At 39.7% G+C, this 20,641-nt stretch overlaps 1 protein-coding gene across 3 annotated transcripts; it reads right to left on the bottom strand.

The window, feature by feature from the left end:
* Positions 1–20,641, bottom strand: LOC107601290 (histone-lysine N-methyltransferase EZH1-like). 3 transcript variants are annotated; one of them, XM_016293431.1, is made up of 20 exons: positions 20,333–20,641; positions 18,384–18,534; positions 12,934–13,059; positions 11,009–11,131; positions 10,438–10,555; positions 9,669–9,854; positions 8,937–9,039; positions 7,603–7,766; positions 7,170–7,261; positions 6,884–7,046; positions 5,363–5,544; positions 4,670–4,761; positions 4,539–4,567; positions 3,619–3,744; positions 2,904–3,082; positions 1,220–1,315; positions 1,029–1,110; positions 817–897; positions 648–732; positions 1–543 (listed from the first exon to the last, which is right to left on the bottom strand). In XM_016293431.1, the coding sequence occupies exons 2-20, from the start codon at positions 18,519–18,521 to the stop codon at positions 483–485; spliced, it is 2,226 nt and encodes a 741-aa protein (XP_016148917.1). In that variant the 5' UTR covers positions 18,522–18,534; positions 20,333–20,641; the 3' UTR covers positions 1–482. The 3 variants fall into 3 exon arrangements, with proteins under 3 accessions (XP_016148917.1, XP_016148918.1, XP_016148919.1); XM_016293432.1 differs by lacking the exon at positions 1–543 and having other exon boundaries at positions 651–732; positions 1,064–1,110; XM_016293433.1 differs by lacking the exons at positions 1–543; positions 648–732; positions 1,029–1,110; positions 1,220–1,315 and having other exon boundaries at positions 823–897.

Raw genomic sequence — 20,641 nt, 5'->3', positions numbered from 1 at the left:
TTAGGGTTAGAGCTAAACTCTGCAGGAAAGTGGATCTCGTGGGCCAGATTTGAGGATCCCTGATATAGAGGTTATAGCTATTTCAAAAGCTGTTTACAGAGCCTTATGAATGGAGAGATAGGATAAAAAAAATTTAAAAAAACTTCACGACAGTTGTCTGAACTTTAATTTTTCCTTCCATGACAGAGAAAATGGTGCCGTCTATCAATATCCTGTGTTATTGGCCATATAGTGCAAATGTGGAGGAGTGGATTTGTAAATCTGAGGACACCTTTTGGATTCTTTAGGTCATCATAAACGTTATCTCAAAGAAGTAAACAAAAACGCTTGTTCAGACAAGTCAATTAAACCACAGGTTAAGGTAATGACATCACCATCTGACTGCATCATCAAATCAATCTGTGATGTCAGTGAAGTGCAAAGCATTGTGGGTAGGCAAAAATGTTACCAGGTAAATGAGGACACACTCAAGGAAAGTGTGTCTACACAATGTCGATTTCCCTCTCAATACCCACATACTTCAATGCATCCGCTTGACTGTATCTAAGAAGCAGGAAAAATAAAATGACACCACAAAATGAAATGAAACTGCATATATGAGTGTCTATTTGTGATGTAATGGTATTGCGGAAACAAACAAAATATACCTGTAGTCAAAAAAGAGCTCTTCTCCTCGCTGTATAGCTCGCTTAGCAAAGATTCCAATGCGGTGATCACCATTAACCATGACGACTGTAATAATAACCAACACCACACCAACGTGCTTAATAGCTTCAACACAAAGTTCTTTGATATTTATGTGATGAAATAAAGTACCTTTTGCGTAACAATTGGGGTTGACGGAGTGGTTGGCGAATCGTATTTTATTCCCTTTTCGAGTGGCATCCACTACAAAGTCTGGAATGATATAAAAACACTATTTTAAAAATACCAAATTGACATCTAAAAGACAACTAGAATAGAACAAAACAGAACATAATCGAATAGAATAGAATAGAATAGAATGAGTGAGTGAGTGAAGCCGATACCATTGTTCAAGTTGAACAGAAAACTGGACATGTACTTGTCATAAATTCTACCCCTCCTGTCTGCTTCATCCTGGGAAATAAGCTACACACACACACACACAATGCATTTATCAGATCACTAAGAACACAACTTTCATAAAAATCACAACAGCTAGTGCTCATTATCAGGGGTGTGTGTGATTTCCACACACCTCTCCACAGTACTCGGATATTAACTCATTCTTCTGGACTGGCTCTTTGATAAATGTACCCCACCCTGCAACATCAGATGGCGCCAGGAGCAGGTGCTGGCAAACAGGTTAAACAACATTTATATCACTAAAGCATCTTGTGTATCAATTATTTCCCTTTTGAATATCAGCATGTTGGCATAAGATATTGGATAAATACTAGATAGATAGACAGATAGAACGACATAATGGTAGAACGATGGAATGATAAAATGACGGACAGATAGACAGATAGATAGACAGACAGACAGACAGACGGACGGACGGACGGACGGACAGAGACAGACAGACAGACAGACAGAGACAGACAGACAGACAGACGGATGGACGGACGGACGGACAGATAGATAGATAGATAGATAGACAGACAGACAGATGGATAGATGGATAGATAGACAGACAGACAGATAGACAGACAGACGGACAGACAGACGGATGGACGGACGGACGAACGGACAGATAGATAGATAGATAGATAGACAGACGGATAGATGGATAGATATACAGACAGACGAATAGATAGACAGACGGACGGACGGACATAGATGGATCGATGGATGGATGGATGGACGGATGGATGGATGGATGGACGGACGGACGGACGGACAGATAGATTGATAGATAGACAGACAGACGACGGAACGGATAGATAGACAGACAGACAGAGATACAGACGGACAGACAGACAGACAGACAGACAGACAGATAGACGGACAGACGGACAGACAGACAGACAGACAGAGACGGATGGATGGATGGATGAATGGATGGATGGATGGATGGATGGACGGACGGACGGACGGACAGATAGATAGATAGATAGATAGATAGATAGATAGATAGATAGATAGATAGATAGATAGATAGATAGATAGATAGATAGATAGATAGATAGATAGATAGATAGATAGATAGATAGATAGATAGATAGATAGATAGATAGATAGATAGATAGATAGATAGATAGATAGATAGATAGATAGATAGATAGATAGATAGATAGATAGATAGATAGATAGATAGATAGATAGATAGATAGATAGATAGATAGATAGATAGATAGATAGATAGATAGATAGATAGATAGATAGATAGATAGATAGATAGATAGATAGATAGATAGATAGATAGATAGATAGATAGATAGATAGATAGATAGATAGATAGATAGATAGATAGATAGATAGATAGATAGATAGATAGATAGATAGATAGACGGATAGACAGACAGACAGACGGATAGACAGACAGATAGACGGACAGAGACAGACAGACGGATAGACAGATAGACAGACGGATGGACAGACAGATAGACAGACAGACAGACAGACGGATAGACGGATAGATAGACAGACAGACAGATAGATAGACAGACAGACAGACAGACAGACAGACAGACAGACAGACAGACAGACAGACAGACAGATAGATAGATAGATAGATAGATAGATAGATAGACAGACGGATAGACAGACAGATAGATAGATAGACAGACAGACAGACAGACAGACAGACGGATAGACAGACAGACGGACAGACAGGTAGATAGACAGACGGACAGACAGACAGACGGACGGACAGACAGAGATAGACAGACAGATAGATAGATAGATAATTTACAGTGTCAGTGGAATGTACGTCATACCTTCTTGAGTCCTCTCTGAATGCTGCAGTTCTTACAGGAGACCTGTTTGATGTCCCAGTGGTCTGCGGCCCCACAGGTCATGCAGAGGTCAGGGTCACACTCCCGCACCGCCAGGTAACACGGACACTGCTTGGTGTTGCACTGAGTCTTACAGCGACAGCCAGGAAACCGGTTCTGACCTAGAACAAAAACCCAGAGCAGAACTTGGCTAAAGTGACCTGTGAATGTTTGAGGTGTTCTTATACCGAAAATAAATAGATGTTCAAAATCACGTAGTCTGAGTAAATGTCAAAATGGTACAACAATTTATTAGAGTTAAAGTGTGTCATTTCTTCACTGCTTGTGTTGTTGGTGCCCCCTCGTGGTGTATAGACATAAAACAGGAGAAATATTTGAGCAATGGACAGAAATGTAATTCTATAGATATTATATATCTACACAGTACATTTTTACATTTAGTTTAAGATAAGATAAAGTGAGAGAGAAAGGAAAAGACGTAATAGTACATACAGTAAGAACTCCAATAGCCTTTCTTCAAATTCTTATTAAATATAAAAAAAGAAAGGATTATTTTACTTATTAAATGTTCTGAAACAAAAGGGGCTGTTTTTCCCTTTATTGTAGAACAGTGTAATACGGTATACTTGAATTAGAATATATTTCATAAGTTTGTATGTGTGTGTGTATACTGTATGTTCGTTTGTGTTGAACTCACACTCCCGATCACACTGGCAGAATTTTTCACAAAAGTTTTGTGTCATCACACACGAGCAGGAGCTATCACATGGGTGCTCAGGGTGGTCACATGGCTGATAATTGTACACTTGATTGGACGAGTTGTCTGTAAGACAAATAGAAAGGGAAATGAGAACAATTCGTTCTGAACAAAGACTTTCCAATATGGTTCCAAAAATGTGTGATTATTACATACATCAGTGCAGTTACTTTTCAGAAACTGCACTCACAAAGATGCTAACATTTTACAATAAGGTTTGATTAACATGTATTATTAACAAACACCAATTACCTATCATCAGCATATAGTGTAGATTAATAAATGCTTAAAAGTCTTAATAAATAAAAAGTCTTACAGCATTAACTGTTAAAAATGAACCTTATTGTAAAGCCTTACTGCCATTTCAATATTTAACAATCATATTTAATAGATTAAAAATAAACAAATATTTTAGAACTGAATTATACTGACTATAATTACTATGATGATAATAGATATGCTTTTTTTGTGCAAATTTTTAACACCATTCCAATATTCTGACTGACTTTTAAATACTTTAAAATACTGAAAATACTTGTGTTGCAAATAAAATTACAATAAATGTTACATGAAGAACTGAAACCTTTAGAATATTACATTTTTTTGTTATTCTACCATGTTTAATATTTGTTTGCTAAGTCTTAAAAAGTCTTTGTTTCTGTGTTGAAAGTGAATAAATAATTTCTAAAGTACATGTGAAATAAGCACATGCACATGAACAAACCATTAAACTGATTATTTATTTGTCCGACTACTAATCGCCAGCCAGAATAATCTCCCTAACTACAGACATCTCCATGACTTTTCCCTCTGTTTGTCCAAACCTCGTCTCAGTCTGGTATTGAAGTTGAGAGTCTTACCTTTCTTCAGCTGTATCTTTGCCCATAATCTATCAAACAAACAGAAACATAGTTGAGCTCTAATGTTAGTATTTTGCTGTCTGTGTAACATCCAGAATCTGACAGCCAGGTGTGGTGTGTTAACATCTTGCCTGTGCTTTCTTTTTTTCTTCTGAGGTGAGATCCCACCATCCTCCAGCGGGACATGGTGAATCAGCACCTCTTTCACTGCAAACTCGTAAACCTGACAGAAAGTCATACATAATCACATGAGACAGAGCATTGCAACATGTTACACACACACACACACACACACACACACACACACACACACACACACACTCACACTCACACACACACACTGCATCACAATCCAGTGAACACTTAATGGGCGTTAGTCAGAACTCTGAAACCCAGCTGAGACGTAACCGCTCATTATCATGTTGATCTTTGCCATATGAGCTCTCACACACACTTTAACACGCACATACACACACAAACACACAATCAAAACAACACTCTTCTAGAAAAAGATTTGGACCATTCCCTAAATGAAAGAAAAACACATAATTTGAGGTAATCGCATTTCCAGTTAGCCAAACCACAGTCTTTCTGGGAAAAACACACAGGCACACATGCACACAGTCATACATTTAAACGCACACATTTTTGTCGTCTCTGCTTCTGAGTATATACTGTAGAACTTTCTGCACATTTAATACATTTTAATTCAATTTAGATCTGCATTAATAATCTCCTTTACCAGTGAGTTACCAGACGATACATTATCAAACTAGCAAAAGACACATATATAACCTCCTGTTCATTGTCATTTGTGTGCGTACCTCTCTACATGTCTTGGTACCAATGAGTCGTGCAATAGAGCAGAAGTTGTTGTAATATGTGCCGTGCAGGACTCTGAACAGAGACTCCTCTGCTCCGCTCCACTGAGGAGGCGACTCGGACTCCTCCGCTCCTTCCTCCCCTGGTCTCAGTTTGGCGGGACTGGGACACTGAGAGTTACCCTCTGACACACAAATAAGCACACAGCTAAATGTCAAGTTTTCATCCAAACACTCTTTACTGAAGTAAATCAGAACTGAATAGCAGCATATGGTATTTGATATTAACTTATTAAATTACAATTCTATACTATTTTGTCTAAATTCCCTACTGTTAAAAAGTTTGGTAACATACTTAATATCTTCTAACACTTTATTTTGATGGGTCCACAACATACAACATACTGACTATGAGAAACTTTGCAAGTATATGTCAACTCATTCTACTAACCCTAAACCTACCCTAACAGTCTACTCTGAGAGTTAGTAGACATGTAGTTGCAAATTAATGAGAATTAGTTGACATGTAGTTACAAAGATACTCATAGTCAGTAGAATGTCTAAAGTGGACTATCAAAATAAAGTGTAACCAAAAGTTTTGGGTCAGTAAGATATTAAAAAAAAAGAAATTACTACTTGTATTCAGCTAGGATGCGTTAAATTGATCTAAAGTGACATTTAAGACATTTAACATGTTATGAAAGATTTCTGTTTCAAGTAAATTCTGTTATTTGAACTTTCTATTAATCAGAGAATCCTAGAATAACATGTCAAGTTTTCCACAAAAATAATAAGAAGCACAACTGTTTTTAACATTGCTAATAAGACGATTTGTTACTTGAGCACCAAATCAACAAGCTAGAATGATTTCTGCAGTAATGGCTGCTGAAAATTCAGATTTGCAGTCACAGGAATACAATAAAAACTAAAATGAGTCATTTTTAAATGCTACAAGTTTATGTTATTAAATTATTTGTTTTTTTAAAGATTAACTTTAAGTGAGCATAAGATGTAAAAATGAGAATGATAAACAATTAAATATGCAATACTAACCGATATGATACATTAAAAAGATTGTAATACTGTATCGGTTGATGACCAGATGATGTATCTGTAATGGTACTGATACATTGTGCATGAGTTTTAGGCCATTCTGAGTTGTTGTTAGTGCACTGCTATGTGGTTCCAAGCATGTTTTGGTGGTTGCTAGAATGTGATGATTTTCAGCCAAAATCTCTATTATACTCTCTCTAGATATGGCTTGAATCCCTCCCTTAAAGAAGCCTATACAATTGTTTCCCCGTTTAATCATCCGACAGGTGAAAATAATAATTATTACTTTAGCAAGCACCACTCATAATGTTCCTGTGTTTCTGCAAACATTTCCAGTGATGTCCCTGTTGCAATTTAGACGAAACAACTCACCATGGGACAAGAGTTATTTTTGGCGAGGGAAGGTTTGGCTGTGTGTTTCATCTGTGTTATTTTGGTCTGGATAAACTATTAACTCTTTATCCACTGTACCTGAGGAGCTGGTGGTCTCATGGTCGCTGTCTCCTTCTTTTCCCTCCTCACAGAAGCCTGAGGGGGTGGGGCCACAGGAACTCGAGGGGCAGGGCTGTCGCCGTCGACGCCGGGGCCTTTGAGACCTCTGCATGTTTTGATCAGCAAACTCTTTTGCCCCTTTCTGCGACCAAAGAAGGGATAAAGAGAACTTTATAAATTATACATTTAATTAAGATATAAATGTAAATAATTCTCAGCGAAGTAGAAAAACATATGAAATTGTTATGTACTCAGAAAGCTGTACCTGCAGCAGAAAGCAGTCCAGTCCGCAGGGCTCTGTCTCCATTCGGATCTCTTTATTCTTCCTCTTATACACATTAGGAGATGCATGGAAAGCTAAACACAAACAAAGTACTAATTTACATCCATTTTGGATGATTCAATCATAAGCGGTCACTGCTAATTATAGCATAATTATAATTATACTATAGTATTATACTCAGCTGACCACTTTAGCTGACAAAATGAGCTGATCATTTTAGTCAAACTTTATTGCAAAGTTTAAACAGGGCATATCTGTATGCTTGATGTACTGATGAAAATTGTACAATATGGTATCATACATGAAAGGTATTGCACTGTACATAATTCAGGAACATGCACTGAAGGACAGATTGTATCGTGCATCATGCTCTCAAAAAGGCAGAAGACTAGAGAAGGACATTATAATTTCTTACGGTGCAAGAAGCAGTCGTATTTAAAGCAGCGGCGACAGAAAAGTGTGTGAAAAGAGTGCAGACTTTGCTCTCTCTGAACAGATTTGGCTAAGGGGCCGTCCATGTTGGGCGTGCAGAGAGGAGGCAACTTCACAGGGCTGGATGGCTCCAGGAGATCCTTATACCTGCGAGAGAGAAAAATACACTTACACTATCATTTGTAATAACAGCAAAACACACTAAACTGAAACTACAGCAAAAGGTTTGGGGTTGAAAGTAGTCTTTTATGCTCACCAAGGCTGCATTTATTTGGTCAAAAATATTATAATGAAATTATAACAAGAATATTATAAATATTATAATTATATTATATGTTAGAATATTTTAATATATATATACTGTGAAATAGTATTCAAATTTGAAATAACTGTATAATAATTTTCTATTTTAGTATATTTTGTAATTTAAGTAATTTATTTCTGTGATCAAAGCTGAATTTTCTGCATCATTACTCCAGTCTTCATGATCCTTCAGAAATCATTCTGATATGCTGATTTGCTGCTCAAGAGATATTTATCATTATTATAAATGTTTAAAACAGCTGTGCTCCTTTATATTTTTGTGGAAACCATGACACATCTGAAGAAAGAAATAGAAAGAAACTTATTTGGAATAGAATAGCTTATGACCTCTCATATTTTCCCTGCTTTTCTATGAGGCATAAATGTAAATTAATGTGCAGTAACATATTAACACAAGGTGAATAAAATGTTGACAGAATGCTCTGTTTTGGATGAACTATCCCTTTAAAGTGCAGAATTAGTTTGACACACATAACAGGCCATTAAATATAACTCTCACCCACAGATTTCCCCCAGCCAGCGGAAAGAAATAAAATGAGCACAGCTGGTGGAATGAACAATAATGACATGAAACAGTGAACAGTTGGATGATAAGGCAGACTGTGACGGGTTTTTGTTTCCACTGCTGCTGCGGGGGCTGCAGAGCCAGCTGACAGCAGAGCTCAAGGAGCTTCCCATGAACCTTCATTTACCACAGCTTGAAGGTAGCATGACATATACTTTCCTAGTCATGTGAAGAATGTGCACGCATGTTAGGTTTGCCATTATGGATGGACAGCATTGTGTAAATTAATTAACTGGATTGAACTGAAAATCACTAAAGCAAGCTAACCTGTTTGTCAAACAATGGCAGACATGGGAGTATTTAGAAAACAGTTTGACAGCATACACAATTTGGTGTGCATTGTGAGAGAAGCCGGTTTGAATCTGCCTCATGTCTTGATTCCATTCATTTCTAAAAATGAAGGCTTAAAAATCAACAGGGTGGCCTACTTGTCCTTCAGCTCCTCCATGGTGCCTTTGTATGGAAACATAGAGGCAATAGCTGTGAAAATCTTGTCATGAGGAATCTTCTTATTGGCGGAGAGCTCTCTTCCTAGTGAGGGAAAAGTGAGACTAAAATCAGCATTGTCCTGAATTTGACTTTTAAAGCAAAAGTAGAGTAGTGCATGGGCTTATGTGTGTGTGCATGTGTAAGGGTCAGGGTGTACCGTAACTGGATACTGTCCTAAAACAAACTGAATGAACAAACAGGTTTGTCCAGCCCTCACTGGGAATAGAGGCGACACTCAGAGCAAACAATTGCACATAGACATAGAGACAGGCTGATCAGATGGGCAATGCATGTGAGCTCTAGTCTATTTGTTGTTAAACCAGTGAAATTCAAATCACTGGAAAGCTGAAAGCTGTACAGTGCTACACCACCGATTGTCTATTAAAAGCCCTAATTCTATGCTAATTTGACCTAACATATGATCATCAAAATTACTGATTTATTTATTTATTTAAAGGTCTTCTTCTTCTTTTTTTTTTTTAAGAATACAAAGGCATTAATACGTGTTTGGACAGTAAAACCTGTGTTTCCTTTTAAATAAAAAAATAAAAATAAAAAAACCTAATTAAACAAAAATGTATAGTTTTTAAATGTATTATGTCATATATTTTACATGAAATATTATTATAATAATTATTCCATTATTTTGCTTCTGCTCAAAACTAACTCACCTTCAGCAGTGCTCACTTTTGACTCTTCTGGTCCTTCAGCCATAGTTTTCTGCACCGCTTTCTCCTCCTCCTCCTTATTCTCTGTTCTCTCCGAGGGCTCTTCCTCCTCCTCTTCCTCTGGGTCTGAGTATTGGCTCAGTGCCTCCACCAGCTCTTTAAAGATCCCATCATTTATGAAGCCTCCTGCTGTTGGTACAAGATACTTACAAACTTACTGCCTGTCTAAGATTCACATACAAGTTTTATACTGATTAGCATGAACACTATGGTTCAAAGATTTTAGGGTCAGTACTATTTAAAGTAATTAATACTTTCAATCAGCAAAGATGCATTCAATTGATCAAAAGTGATATTTAAGACATTTATAATGTTACAAACGACCTCTATCAGTATCAGTTTCCACAAAAAAAATTAAGCAGCACAACTGTTTTCAACATTGATAATAATAAGAAATGTATCTTTAGCATCAAATCAGCATATTAGAATGATTTCTAGAGGATCACGTGACACTAAAGACTGGAGTAATGGCTGATGAAAATTTTACATTGTCATCACAGGAATAAATTATATTTGAAAATATATCTAAATGTAAAAAAACGGTTATTTTAAATTGTAATATTTCACAGTATTACTTTTTTATTGTATTTTTCATAAAAAAATGACACTTACAAAAACAATAAAAAACGCATTTAAAACATTCAGGGCTTTCCAGAAGAGATTCAGCTCAGGACTAGCTGTAATGTGTATAAATACATTTTATGATGCTCACCTCTGTCTCCATGCACCCCGTCATAATTGTCAATAAGCTCTTCCAGGAAAGCTTCATCCTGTTCCAACACCTCATCTCCCATGTAGGGGATATTATGCAGAAATGTCTCATCTTCCACCTCAGAAACAAAGAGAGGGAGGAAAGACTTTTTTGTGATTTTATTGATTTATATAAAGACATGTTCCATATGCATTCATGAATCAGTGAGGTTCTTCTAATGAGAGATAAAGGCACGATATTGTAAATGTGTTTTGTGGTTGGCTGATTTTCTGTATTCCTATATTTGTGCCTGTAAGTGAGTGTAGGCGTTTAAAGATGCACATCCTGCTCTACCTGAGAGATGATTTCAAAAACACACACTTTGAGCTGTCAGAACATGTGAATGCGCTGCTGCAGGGTGACCTACTTTCAAAATGACCAGTGTCAAAAATGATGCTTTTCTTCTATTTTCATCTCTCTCTCTCTCGCTCTCTCTCTAATTTGTCTGCAGACACAGGCTTCTAATGGTGATCATGATTGAGTGCTTTTTATGTGTGTTAATGTGTGTGCACTTATTCTCCACATCCAGTACCATGAAGTTCTGCTGCAAAGGGGACCAGGAGTACATGAATGGTATCCCAGCAACAGTTGTCAAGGGACGCATGGCAACTGCCTGGTACGGAAAAGACGGAAAGCCAGACTCTACCATGCACAACTGTGATTGGACAAGAAAGGGAAGACAGGAAAACAGAAGACAAGTCAAAGTGTCACTCAAAACTATTCGAGGACTGTTAAATTGCTTTAGTCCTGCATATTTTAATTAGTCAATGTCATTTGAATATATTAATTTTACATTGGCTGTATTTTACTGACAGATTACTGAATTTAAATCTATTGTTAAATGAAAAGTTGACCCCAAATTAAAATAGTGTCATCATTTAAATTGTTCCAAACCTGTATGACTTTCTTTCTTCCGGGAAAAAAGGAGAAATTTCAAGAATTAAACTGGTCACTCCTTTCCATGCATTTTACAATAAATATTAACTGAGGCTTTCAAGTTTCAAAAAGGATGTAAACGTATCATGAAAGTAGTCCATACAATGCATGCATTGTATTCCAAGTCTGAATTTCTTGAAGCCATATGATAGCTGTAAATCGTTTGAGTCAAACTGAACCTCAGAACCAGATGAGGCTGATTTTTGGCAAGATCATTCAGACCGTTCTCTGAACTGGATCAAACGATTCATCAAAAACCAAAATGGAAATGTGTGAGATAACGACTTATATTATAATGGTGTCTGTTAATCACTCAAAGCTCACATGGCTTCATAAGGAACATAGTGCACTATTTGTACAGACAGACCATATTTTTTATAATGTTTTTGTGTCCTTTTTGAAGCTTAAAAGCTTCAGTCATGTTTAAATGTAAAAAAGCGAACAGTATTCAGTATGTCTCCTTTTGTTTCACAGGGAAAAAAAAGTCTGTAACACAAGGGACCAATTCTTACTATTAACTAGTTGCTTGTTAGTATGCCCATTATTAACATATTGGTAGTTTATTAGTACTTATAAAGCACATATTCTGCATCCCTAATCCTACACAAAACCTAAACTTAACAACTACTTTACTAACTATTAATAAGCAGCAAGTTAGGAGTTTATTGAGGCAGAAGTCGTAGTTAATGGTTTGTTAATAGCGAGAGTTGGACCTTAAAATAAACTGCGACCAAAAAGTCATACTGGAACAACATGAGGGTGAATAAATAATGAAAGAATTTAATTCCAAACCAAATCAGTGATAGAAATGTCATAAGGTCAAGAAGAATTGAACTGGGACCAAATGTGTGCCCAGGGAAATTACAATATCATCATAATCCACTAATCAAAATATTTGGTTTGGTGTTATCTAAAGAACATCAAGTATGGTATTGTTTTCCAGTGCTGTTGCAAGCAGGATCCAGCTGTGCTGGTATGTTGAGCAGTCTCTCTGTATTCCACAGAGAGCTAAGCTCTACTGTGCCCGCTGGCTGCTTTTATTGTGGATATCACAGGAGTTTCAGATATTGAGCTCTGGCTTGGCAAACATACAAATAAATTTTTGGCAGCAGAGCAATTTCATGAAGGGAGAAAAAAAAACACTGCGCAATTTTACCGGCCTGCTGGTAATATTTGCCCTGACTAATTAATCAGAGGTTAACTGTGCCACAGTCAGTCCATTAATAACATCATTAGATTGATCTAAACGCTTGTCAGGTAGGATACTGCAGGAAATAGAAGGCAAACTGTGGCACCTGATCTTGAGTCATTACTGGCATTTTGTTAGAATAAATTATGTTTGGAAATGGCGAGGCAAAGCTGACTATGTATTGATTCAGCTCATAAATCAGCTAGGGGGGACAGTCTTGTGCTAAATTAGAAGGGGCAATTCACAGTAAAGCGATCTAGTGTCACAGAGCAGATGCAAGATGACTGACACTGGTTTGTGGTGGTCAAGGCCTCCAGCTGTGTCATTCTTGCCTTTTTGCTGGGCAAAGAGCCACTGGTTGTGGAAAGGGGAATGGACTGGATTCGGAGCTTGGACCATTCCTCATTCAGCAGCTCAGTTCTTCCTTCAATCTTGCGGCGATTCAACTGGAAAAGAGCCTGTGAAAAACACACAGCTTAACAGTTAAAAAGACTAAATTACATTAATTGAAAGCTACTTTTTCTAATTAGAATGACATAGTAAACAAATCAAGGAAATAAAAGGTGGCAGAATAATGAAAAATTCTAAAAGATATACACTACCCTTCAGAAGTTTGGGGTTGGTAAGTAGTTTTTTTATTTTTTTGAAAGTCAGATATTGTCACGCAGCCACGCCCTCAATCACTGGAATACGGAGCACCTGCACCTCATTATCACATACTATAAGAGCACACTCACCACGCTGGTCTCAAGGTTACTCCTTCTAGGACCTTCTCTTCGGATCTGCTAAAGGACTGTAACTTACCTGTGCTCAGCCTATCATCAAGATCTTCGTGTGCTCAAAGAACTGTGGATTGGAAACCAGGTGTCTCAGATAAGACTGTTCTCATGCACTCTCTGCCACATTCACCTCAGTTGCTTCCACGGAGATACCTCTGTTTATATGAGTTTGTGTTTACTTAATAAAAGTGAAGTTTACGTTACCTGAATCTCTCCTAGTCCTCGTCTTTGGTACACTGTGACAAAAGACCAGCCCAAAAGAGAAACATTATGGAAACCAGGAAACCTTCTGAACCGGATCCAGTCACCGAACTCATCACGATGCTTCGCACGGCACTTCAACCATCAGTCACTTCACCTGCCTCTGCTTGTCCTATGGCCAAACCAGCAGTATATTCGGGTGAGGTGTCAGAATGTAACGGATTCATATTACAATGTCAATTGTATTTTGAGATGCTTCCCCATCAGTTCTCCGGAGACCGTGCAAAGATATCCTTCATCTCCCTGCTGTCAGGAAGAGCTCGTCAATGGGCCGAATCTCTATGGAGCTCAAAGTCAGGTAATTCGATCCCTTGACTCTTTCATAACTAATATTAAAGACGTGTTTGGTAATGGTGCATCTTCCCTCTCTGTGCATGAAGAACTTTTCAGACTGCGACAAGCTGAGCGGACTGTCCATGAATACACCATTAATTTCCGCACGCTAGCGGTTGGAACGAGATTGCACTCCTCTCAGTTTACCGATGTGGATTAAACCCCAAACTTCATCAGCAGATGGCTAATTATGAGGACTCCGTGGGACTGGAGAGTTTCATGCTTAAGGCCCAACACGTCTCGCAACATTTATTCGCAGTCTCCGTTGAGGAATGCTTCTGACATCTCACTCTCCAACGATTCTTCAGCACCAGAAGCCATGCAAACGGATCAGTACCATCTATCCACCTCTGAACGCCAACGTCGCATACAACAGAAGCTATGCCTATATAGTGGAGGAAATGATCACCTCATCCAAACCTGCCCAGTCCGTCCTCCACGTCCAGCGGTAAGTACTATCCAAGTCAACTCTGTAGTTAATAACCCTCAATATCATGATGCTGTTTTAATCTATGCCAATCGGTCTTTCCCAGTAAAAATCCACTTCGACTCGTTCTTCTGGAAATTTCATCACCTCATGCCTATTACCTACCTTCAAGATTCCACGTCAAAAACATCCCACACACTACAGATTACCACAATCCAAGGAAAACCGCTGGACAACGGACTGGTGCAGTAGAGAACTCTGGAATTAACCCTTCGCATTGGCTGTTTGCATGAGGAGACCCTATCGTTGCTGGTGCTGGAGGAATCTGCCGTTGACGTTGTCCTGGGACGGCCTTGGATGGCTAAACACCAACCTATCATCAACTGGAGCTCAGGGGGAATCGAACAGTGGAGTAATTTCTGCATCCAAAATTGCCTTCAAACACTACCTGTTCCTTTGTCGAGAACTGCCATCCTGGGATTGACATCCATTGAGAGCCCGGAAACTACTGCAAAAATCAACCTCCCAGAGGAGTACAGGGCATTCCAGGATGCTTCAGCAAGACTGCTGCCACAAAACTTCCACCACACCGGCCATGGGACTGTGCGATAGACCTCCTGCCTGGAGCCAAATTACCGAAGGGTAAAATCTACTCATTATCAATCCCGGAGCGCAAGGCCATGGATGAGTACATCCAGGAAGCACTTCAACAGGGGTTCATTCGACCATCCACCTCTCCGGCGGCTTCTAGCTTCTTCTTTGTGGCCAAGAAAGATGGAAGACTTTGACCTTGCATAGACTATCGCAATCTAAACTCCCAGACGGTAAAGTTTGCTTACCCCCTTCCTTTGGTCCCTGCGGCACTCAAGGAACTGCGTGGAGCTCACCTGTTCTCGAACCTAGATCTTCGCAGTGCCTATAACTTAATCCACTCATCTCCCTGACGGATGTGGAAGACTGCATTCATTACTCCATCAGGACACTATGAATATCAGAATATGCCATACGGGCTCTCCAACTCGTCTTCAATCTTTCAAAATTTTATGAACGAAATCTTCTGTGACATGCTCCAAAAATTTGTAATAGTCTACATAGACGATATCCTCATCTATTCCTCCAATCTTGCTGACCATATCCATCATGTTCAACAAGTACTCAGCCGGCTCCGCCAATACCACCTCTACTTGAAATTGGAGAAATGTGAGTTCCACCAACCTGCCATCCAGTTCCTTGGCTACATCATCACGCCGGAAGGTATCCAAATGGATCAAACCAAAGTGGAAGCGGTGAAGAATTGGCCACAACCCTCTACCATTAAGGATCTTCAGCGCTTCCTGGGGTTTGCAAACTTCTACTGTCGATTCATCTGTAACTATAGTGAACTCTCATCTCCCTTAACCTCTCTCCTATGCCAGAAACCTAAACGTCTCTGTTGGACACATAATGTAGTCGAAGCCTTCCAAAAGCTAAAAGCCGCCTTCTGCACTGCTCCAGCTCGCCGGCACCCAGACCCTCCATTGTCAAAATGGACGCTTCATCTCTCAGAGTCGGAGCAGTGCTATCCCAGCGGAGAGGTGAACCCCCTGTACTCCATCCATGTGCCTACTTCTCAAAGAAGCTATCCCCGGCAGAGCAGAATTATGACATCGGCAACAGAGAACTGCTTGCCATTAAACTGGCCCTAGAGGAGTGGCGGCACTGGCTGGAGGGAGCAAATCATCCATTTGAGGTTATAACTGACCACAAAAACCTGCAATACCTCAGAGAAGCAAAATGCTTAAACCCCAGACAGGCTCGATGGGCATTATTCTTCACTCGATTCAACTTCATCGTCACATACTGTCCAGGCCATAAAAATACCAAAACCGATGCTCTATCAAGAATTCACTCACCTGACCCTGTATCTGAGGATCCGGAACCTGTGCTCCCTCCAGACCTCTTTGTGTGTCCTATCATCTGGTCTCTCGGCGACGACATTCGTGCCGCCACCGAAGAAGAACCTGCTCCGCCGGGAGGTCCAGAAGGTCGAACATATGTACCAACTTCCTTCTGGACTCTATACATGTGTCTCCGGGATCAGGTTATCCAGGCAGGCAGCGAACCCTTTCACTCCTCGAGGGAAGGTATTGGTGGCCCAACCTGGCCCAGGACGTCGCCTGATTTGTGAAAGGATGCTCAGTCTGTGCCATTATTTCAACACCCCGTCGTCTACCTGATGGCAAACTGGTGCCACTGCCACTTCCGCATCGACCCTGGTCCCATCTAGGAGTTGATTTCGCCACTGACTTACGTGCCTCTAATGGCTTTACCACCATCCTCGTTGCAGTAGATCGATTCTCCAAGGCCTGTAAACTCATTCCGTTAAAGGGTCTACCTACCGCCCTTGAAACTGCAGAGGCCCTCTTCAACCACGTCTTCCGACACTTTGGCATTCCAGAGGATAGTATGTCAGATAGAGGGCCTCAATTCATCTCCAGGGTCTGGCGTTCATTCTTCCGATTGTTGGGAGTGTCGGTTAGTTTGTCTTCTGGATATCACCCTCAGACAAATGGCCAGACTGAGCGGAAGATCCAGGAGATCAGGCGCTATCTCGGGGCCTACTGTCACCACCAGCAAGACAGTTGGAGCCAATACCTTCCTTGGGCCGAGTATGCACAAAACTCACTTCGTCAGGAGTGACGAAAATGCCTTACTCCTTTTCAGTGTATACTCTGCTACCAACCACCACTATTCCCTTGGTCAGGAGAACTGTCTGAAGTCCCATCCGTGGATTACTGGTTCCGAGAGAGTGAGAGGGTATGGGACTCACATCCATCTTCAGTGGGCAGTCCGACGTCAGAAGGCTCAGGCGGATGTCCGTCGTCGGGATACACCTCTCTATCAGCCAGGTGATGGAGTTTGGCTCTCCACTCGAGACATCCAATACCTCATTGACTGGGAGGGGTACGGTCCCGAAGAGAGATCCTGGGTGGACAAAGATGGCATCCTCGACCCTTCATTAAGTGACGATTATCGCTGACTCCACCCTGACCGTCCCGCTCCCAGAGGCCGAGGCCGGCCTCATCGTTGTGGTTCCCGGTGGAGGGGGTACTGTCACGGAGACGCCATCTACAACCACAGAATCAATCACGCAGCCACGTCCTCAATCAATGGAATACTGAGCACCTGCACCTCATCACATACTATAATAGCACACTCACCACTCTGGCTCATCGGCTGGTCTCAAGGTTACTCCTAGGACCTTCTCTTCGGATCTGCTAAAGGACTGTAACTTACCTGTGCTCTGCCTATCATCAAGATCTTTGTGTGCTCAAAGAAATGTGGATTGGAAACCGGGTGTCTCAGATAAGACTGTTCTCATGCACTCTCTACCACATTCACCTCAGTTGCTTCCACGGAGATACCTCTGTTTATATGAGTTTGTGTTTACTTAATAAAAGTGAAGTTTACGTTACCTGCATCTCTCCTAGTCCTCATCTCTGGCACACTGTGACAGATACTCACCAAAGCTGCATTTATTTGATTGGAAAAAAAACTAATGTTATGACATTTAATTACAAATTAAAATAAGTGTTTTCTATTTTAATACATTTTAAAATAATAACTTGCTGTAATTTATTCCTGCTGTATTTTCAGCATCATTACTCCAGTCTTCAGTGTCACATAATCCTTCAGAAATCATTCAAACATGCTGATTTGCTGCTCAAGAAACATTTCTTTGTCGTTATTTTTTTAAACCTAAATCTTTAGGATTCCTCAATGAATAGAAAGTTCAAAGAACAGCATTTATTTGAAACTCAAATCTTTTGTAACATTAATGTATTTACTGCCACCTTTGATCAATGCATCCTTGATGAATAAAATTATTAATTGCTAAAAAAAAAAAACTTACTGACCCCAAACTAGTATAGAAATACAGAATAAATTATATTGAAGGAGTAAAGGAACGAAAAGTAAAACAATACTGCAAAAGACCTTCTACCTTGACCTCCTCAGCTTTGCGGAAGCGTTTCAGCTGTCTTAACCTCATGTACTCAGACTTGACCCTCTTCTTCCATTCCAGAAGACTGCGGGGGGGCTTTGCAGTGCAGAACTGGGGACCTGACACCTCCTCCATCATCAGCCTCACCTGGCTACAGTGCACATGAGCAATACTATACAATACTATATATATGGGATAAATACACATCCAGCTGAGTTGAGCTCACATTCAAACAGCACTGGAACAAACCGTATGTTTAAGGATTCTATAACATTTCTATTTCAGACTGTTTTTAAAAATTCAAAGAAGTCTTATACAGTATGTGTGTGTGCACGATATATAATATATATTAGACAATTATTGTATATAAATATACAGTGTTGGGGAGTATCTAGTTACATGTAATGGAATTACGTGATTTAATTACAAAATAAATGTAACTGTACTCTGTTACTGAGAATTTGTTTTTAATTAAATTACAGTTACTTCTGAGAATGTTAACGATTACAAAGGGGTTTATATCTGAATATTTTCACACACATACAGATTTAATAGATTTTTTTCCTAAATTGTATTGACTGCTCTAAAATATGAGATACAAATTTTTCAGGAGTTTAGGACACAGAATAGGACACATGCTTATTCGATAATTCATTCATCTTAGTCAATCGTTTTATTTCCTGTTTGGGTTTATGTAGATGCTTTATGTTTTAAGATGAACTGCTTTTTCCAAGGCATTGTTAGATGCCAGTGTTTCCTGTCATAGCTATGCAAAGATTTGATTTCAGAAACAGTATCATAGATATTAAACGGCTTCTTATTATTTTAAATCTGTATTTAACCTCAGAACGAACTCAAAGTAAAAAGAGATGCTAAAGTCTGATTTTGTGGTGGCTGTGCTTTACAATTAAATGATTATAATCTTAATTCAAGTGATGAAGGATTTTGAAAGTCTGACAGTAATCAGTGTCGAGAACATCTGCTAGAAATCTGCTAGGAATTTAGAAAAGTAATCAAATGTAATCAGTTACATTAATAAAGTAATTGAAATAGTTACACTACTTATTACATTTTAAATAGGGCATCTTGTTATCTGTAACCTATTACATCGAAGTAACCTACCCAACATTGTAAATATATTATGGTGCATAAAATCATCTATATTGATAGTTATTCTCGTGAATCCATAGATTCATCTTCATGGTAAACATATTCTCTGGGATGTGATAAACAGCACTTTCCATAAGGGTTCCCGTCAGATGTGACTCACTCTCTTTCACAGACACACACACACACACACACACACACACACACAAGGGACCGATAAATTGCATGACTCAAACTTTATCATAAGCAGTGACTCCATATAGGACTCACTCACTGCCCCCTGCAGTTCACAAAACACAACTAACATTCCGCATCACACACCATTTAAAGGTCTCCAATTCAGATTAGCACTTCATGTTACCCAAACAGTAATTTGATGGAAAATGGCAAGAAGTAACGTGTTGGCTGCCACAGTACAAAACAGGCTATGCAAATCGCATCTAAGTGCCACTGTGCGGGGAAAAACACGCGCTGGCTCCTCACACTGGAAGTGGGCGTGTCTCTCACGAGCCCATATCACAACGGTGCGGATAAGTGCGTAGTACACTTTTCACCATTTCTTAACCTCCAATACTGCTTTCTCGAACTTTCGAGGAACTGAAATGAAATATAAAATGTTGTTTGGGAACGAATAACGCAAGGCTGCACGGGCCACGAATGAAAGCGTTAATGAAGGACGCTAAGCTTCAACAACGCCACACGTTAAAATACGTGCAATAGACACTACTAAGCAAACGATACACGCCGAGACGATTTATTAAACGTGTCTCGTGCACATGCTCTAGCTTTCTCGCGCATGCTGAATAACGATACGGAGGCATCGCCGTCGCAGTTTGAAATACCTTAAGAGTCCCTGCTCCTTCCTTTAAACCCTCTCGCGAATCAGCTTCAGCTTCAAGTGCGCAGCAAAGAAGTCCGCGTGCCCAAAAACGTCCTGTAGTGAAAAACGGTGTCCTGGCTAGCGAGCCGCTGCAGATGTCGGTGCCAGACTGCTTGTGTTTAGGGATGCGAGGATTCCTCGGACGTCCGTACGCATGTCGAGATTGTAGTTGTACAGTTAAGAGCTGCGCACTTGGTTGGCACGGTCAAAGCACAGGGTGACGTCTTTATTATGAACATGCTCCAGCTCTCTTTGGCTGGACCACAGGCTA

Source organism: Sinocyclocheilus grahami, unplaced genomic scaffold (assembly GCF_001515645.1).
Source record: "Sinocyclocheilus grahami isolate Dianchi unplaced genomic scaffold, SAMN03320097.WGS_v1.1 scaffold302.1, whole genome shotgun sequence".
NCBI lineage: Eukaryota > Metazoa > Chordata > Actinopteri > Cypriniformes > Cyprinidae > Sinocyclocheilus > Sinocyclocheilus grahami.
The sequence above is the reverse complement of the archived record's forward strand: the minus strand, read 5'-3'. Positions and strand labels throughout refer to the sequence as shown.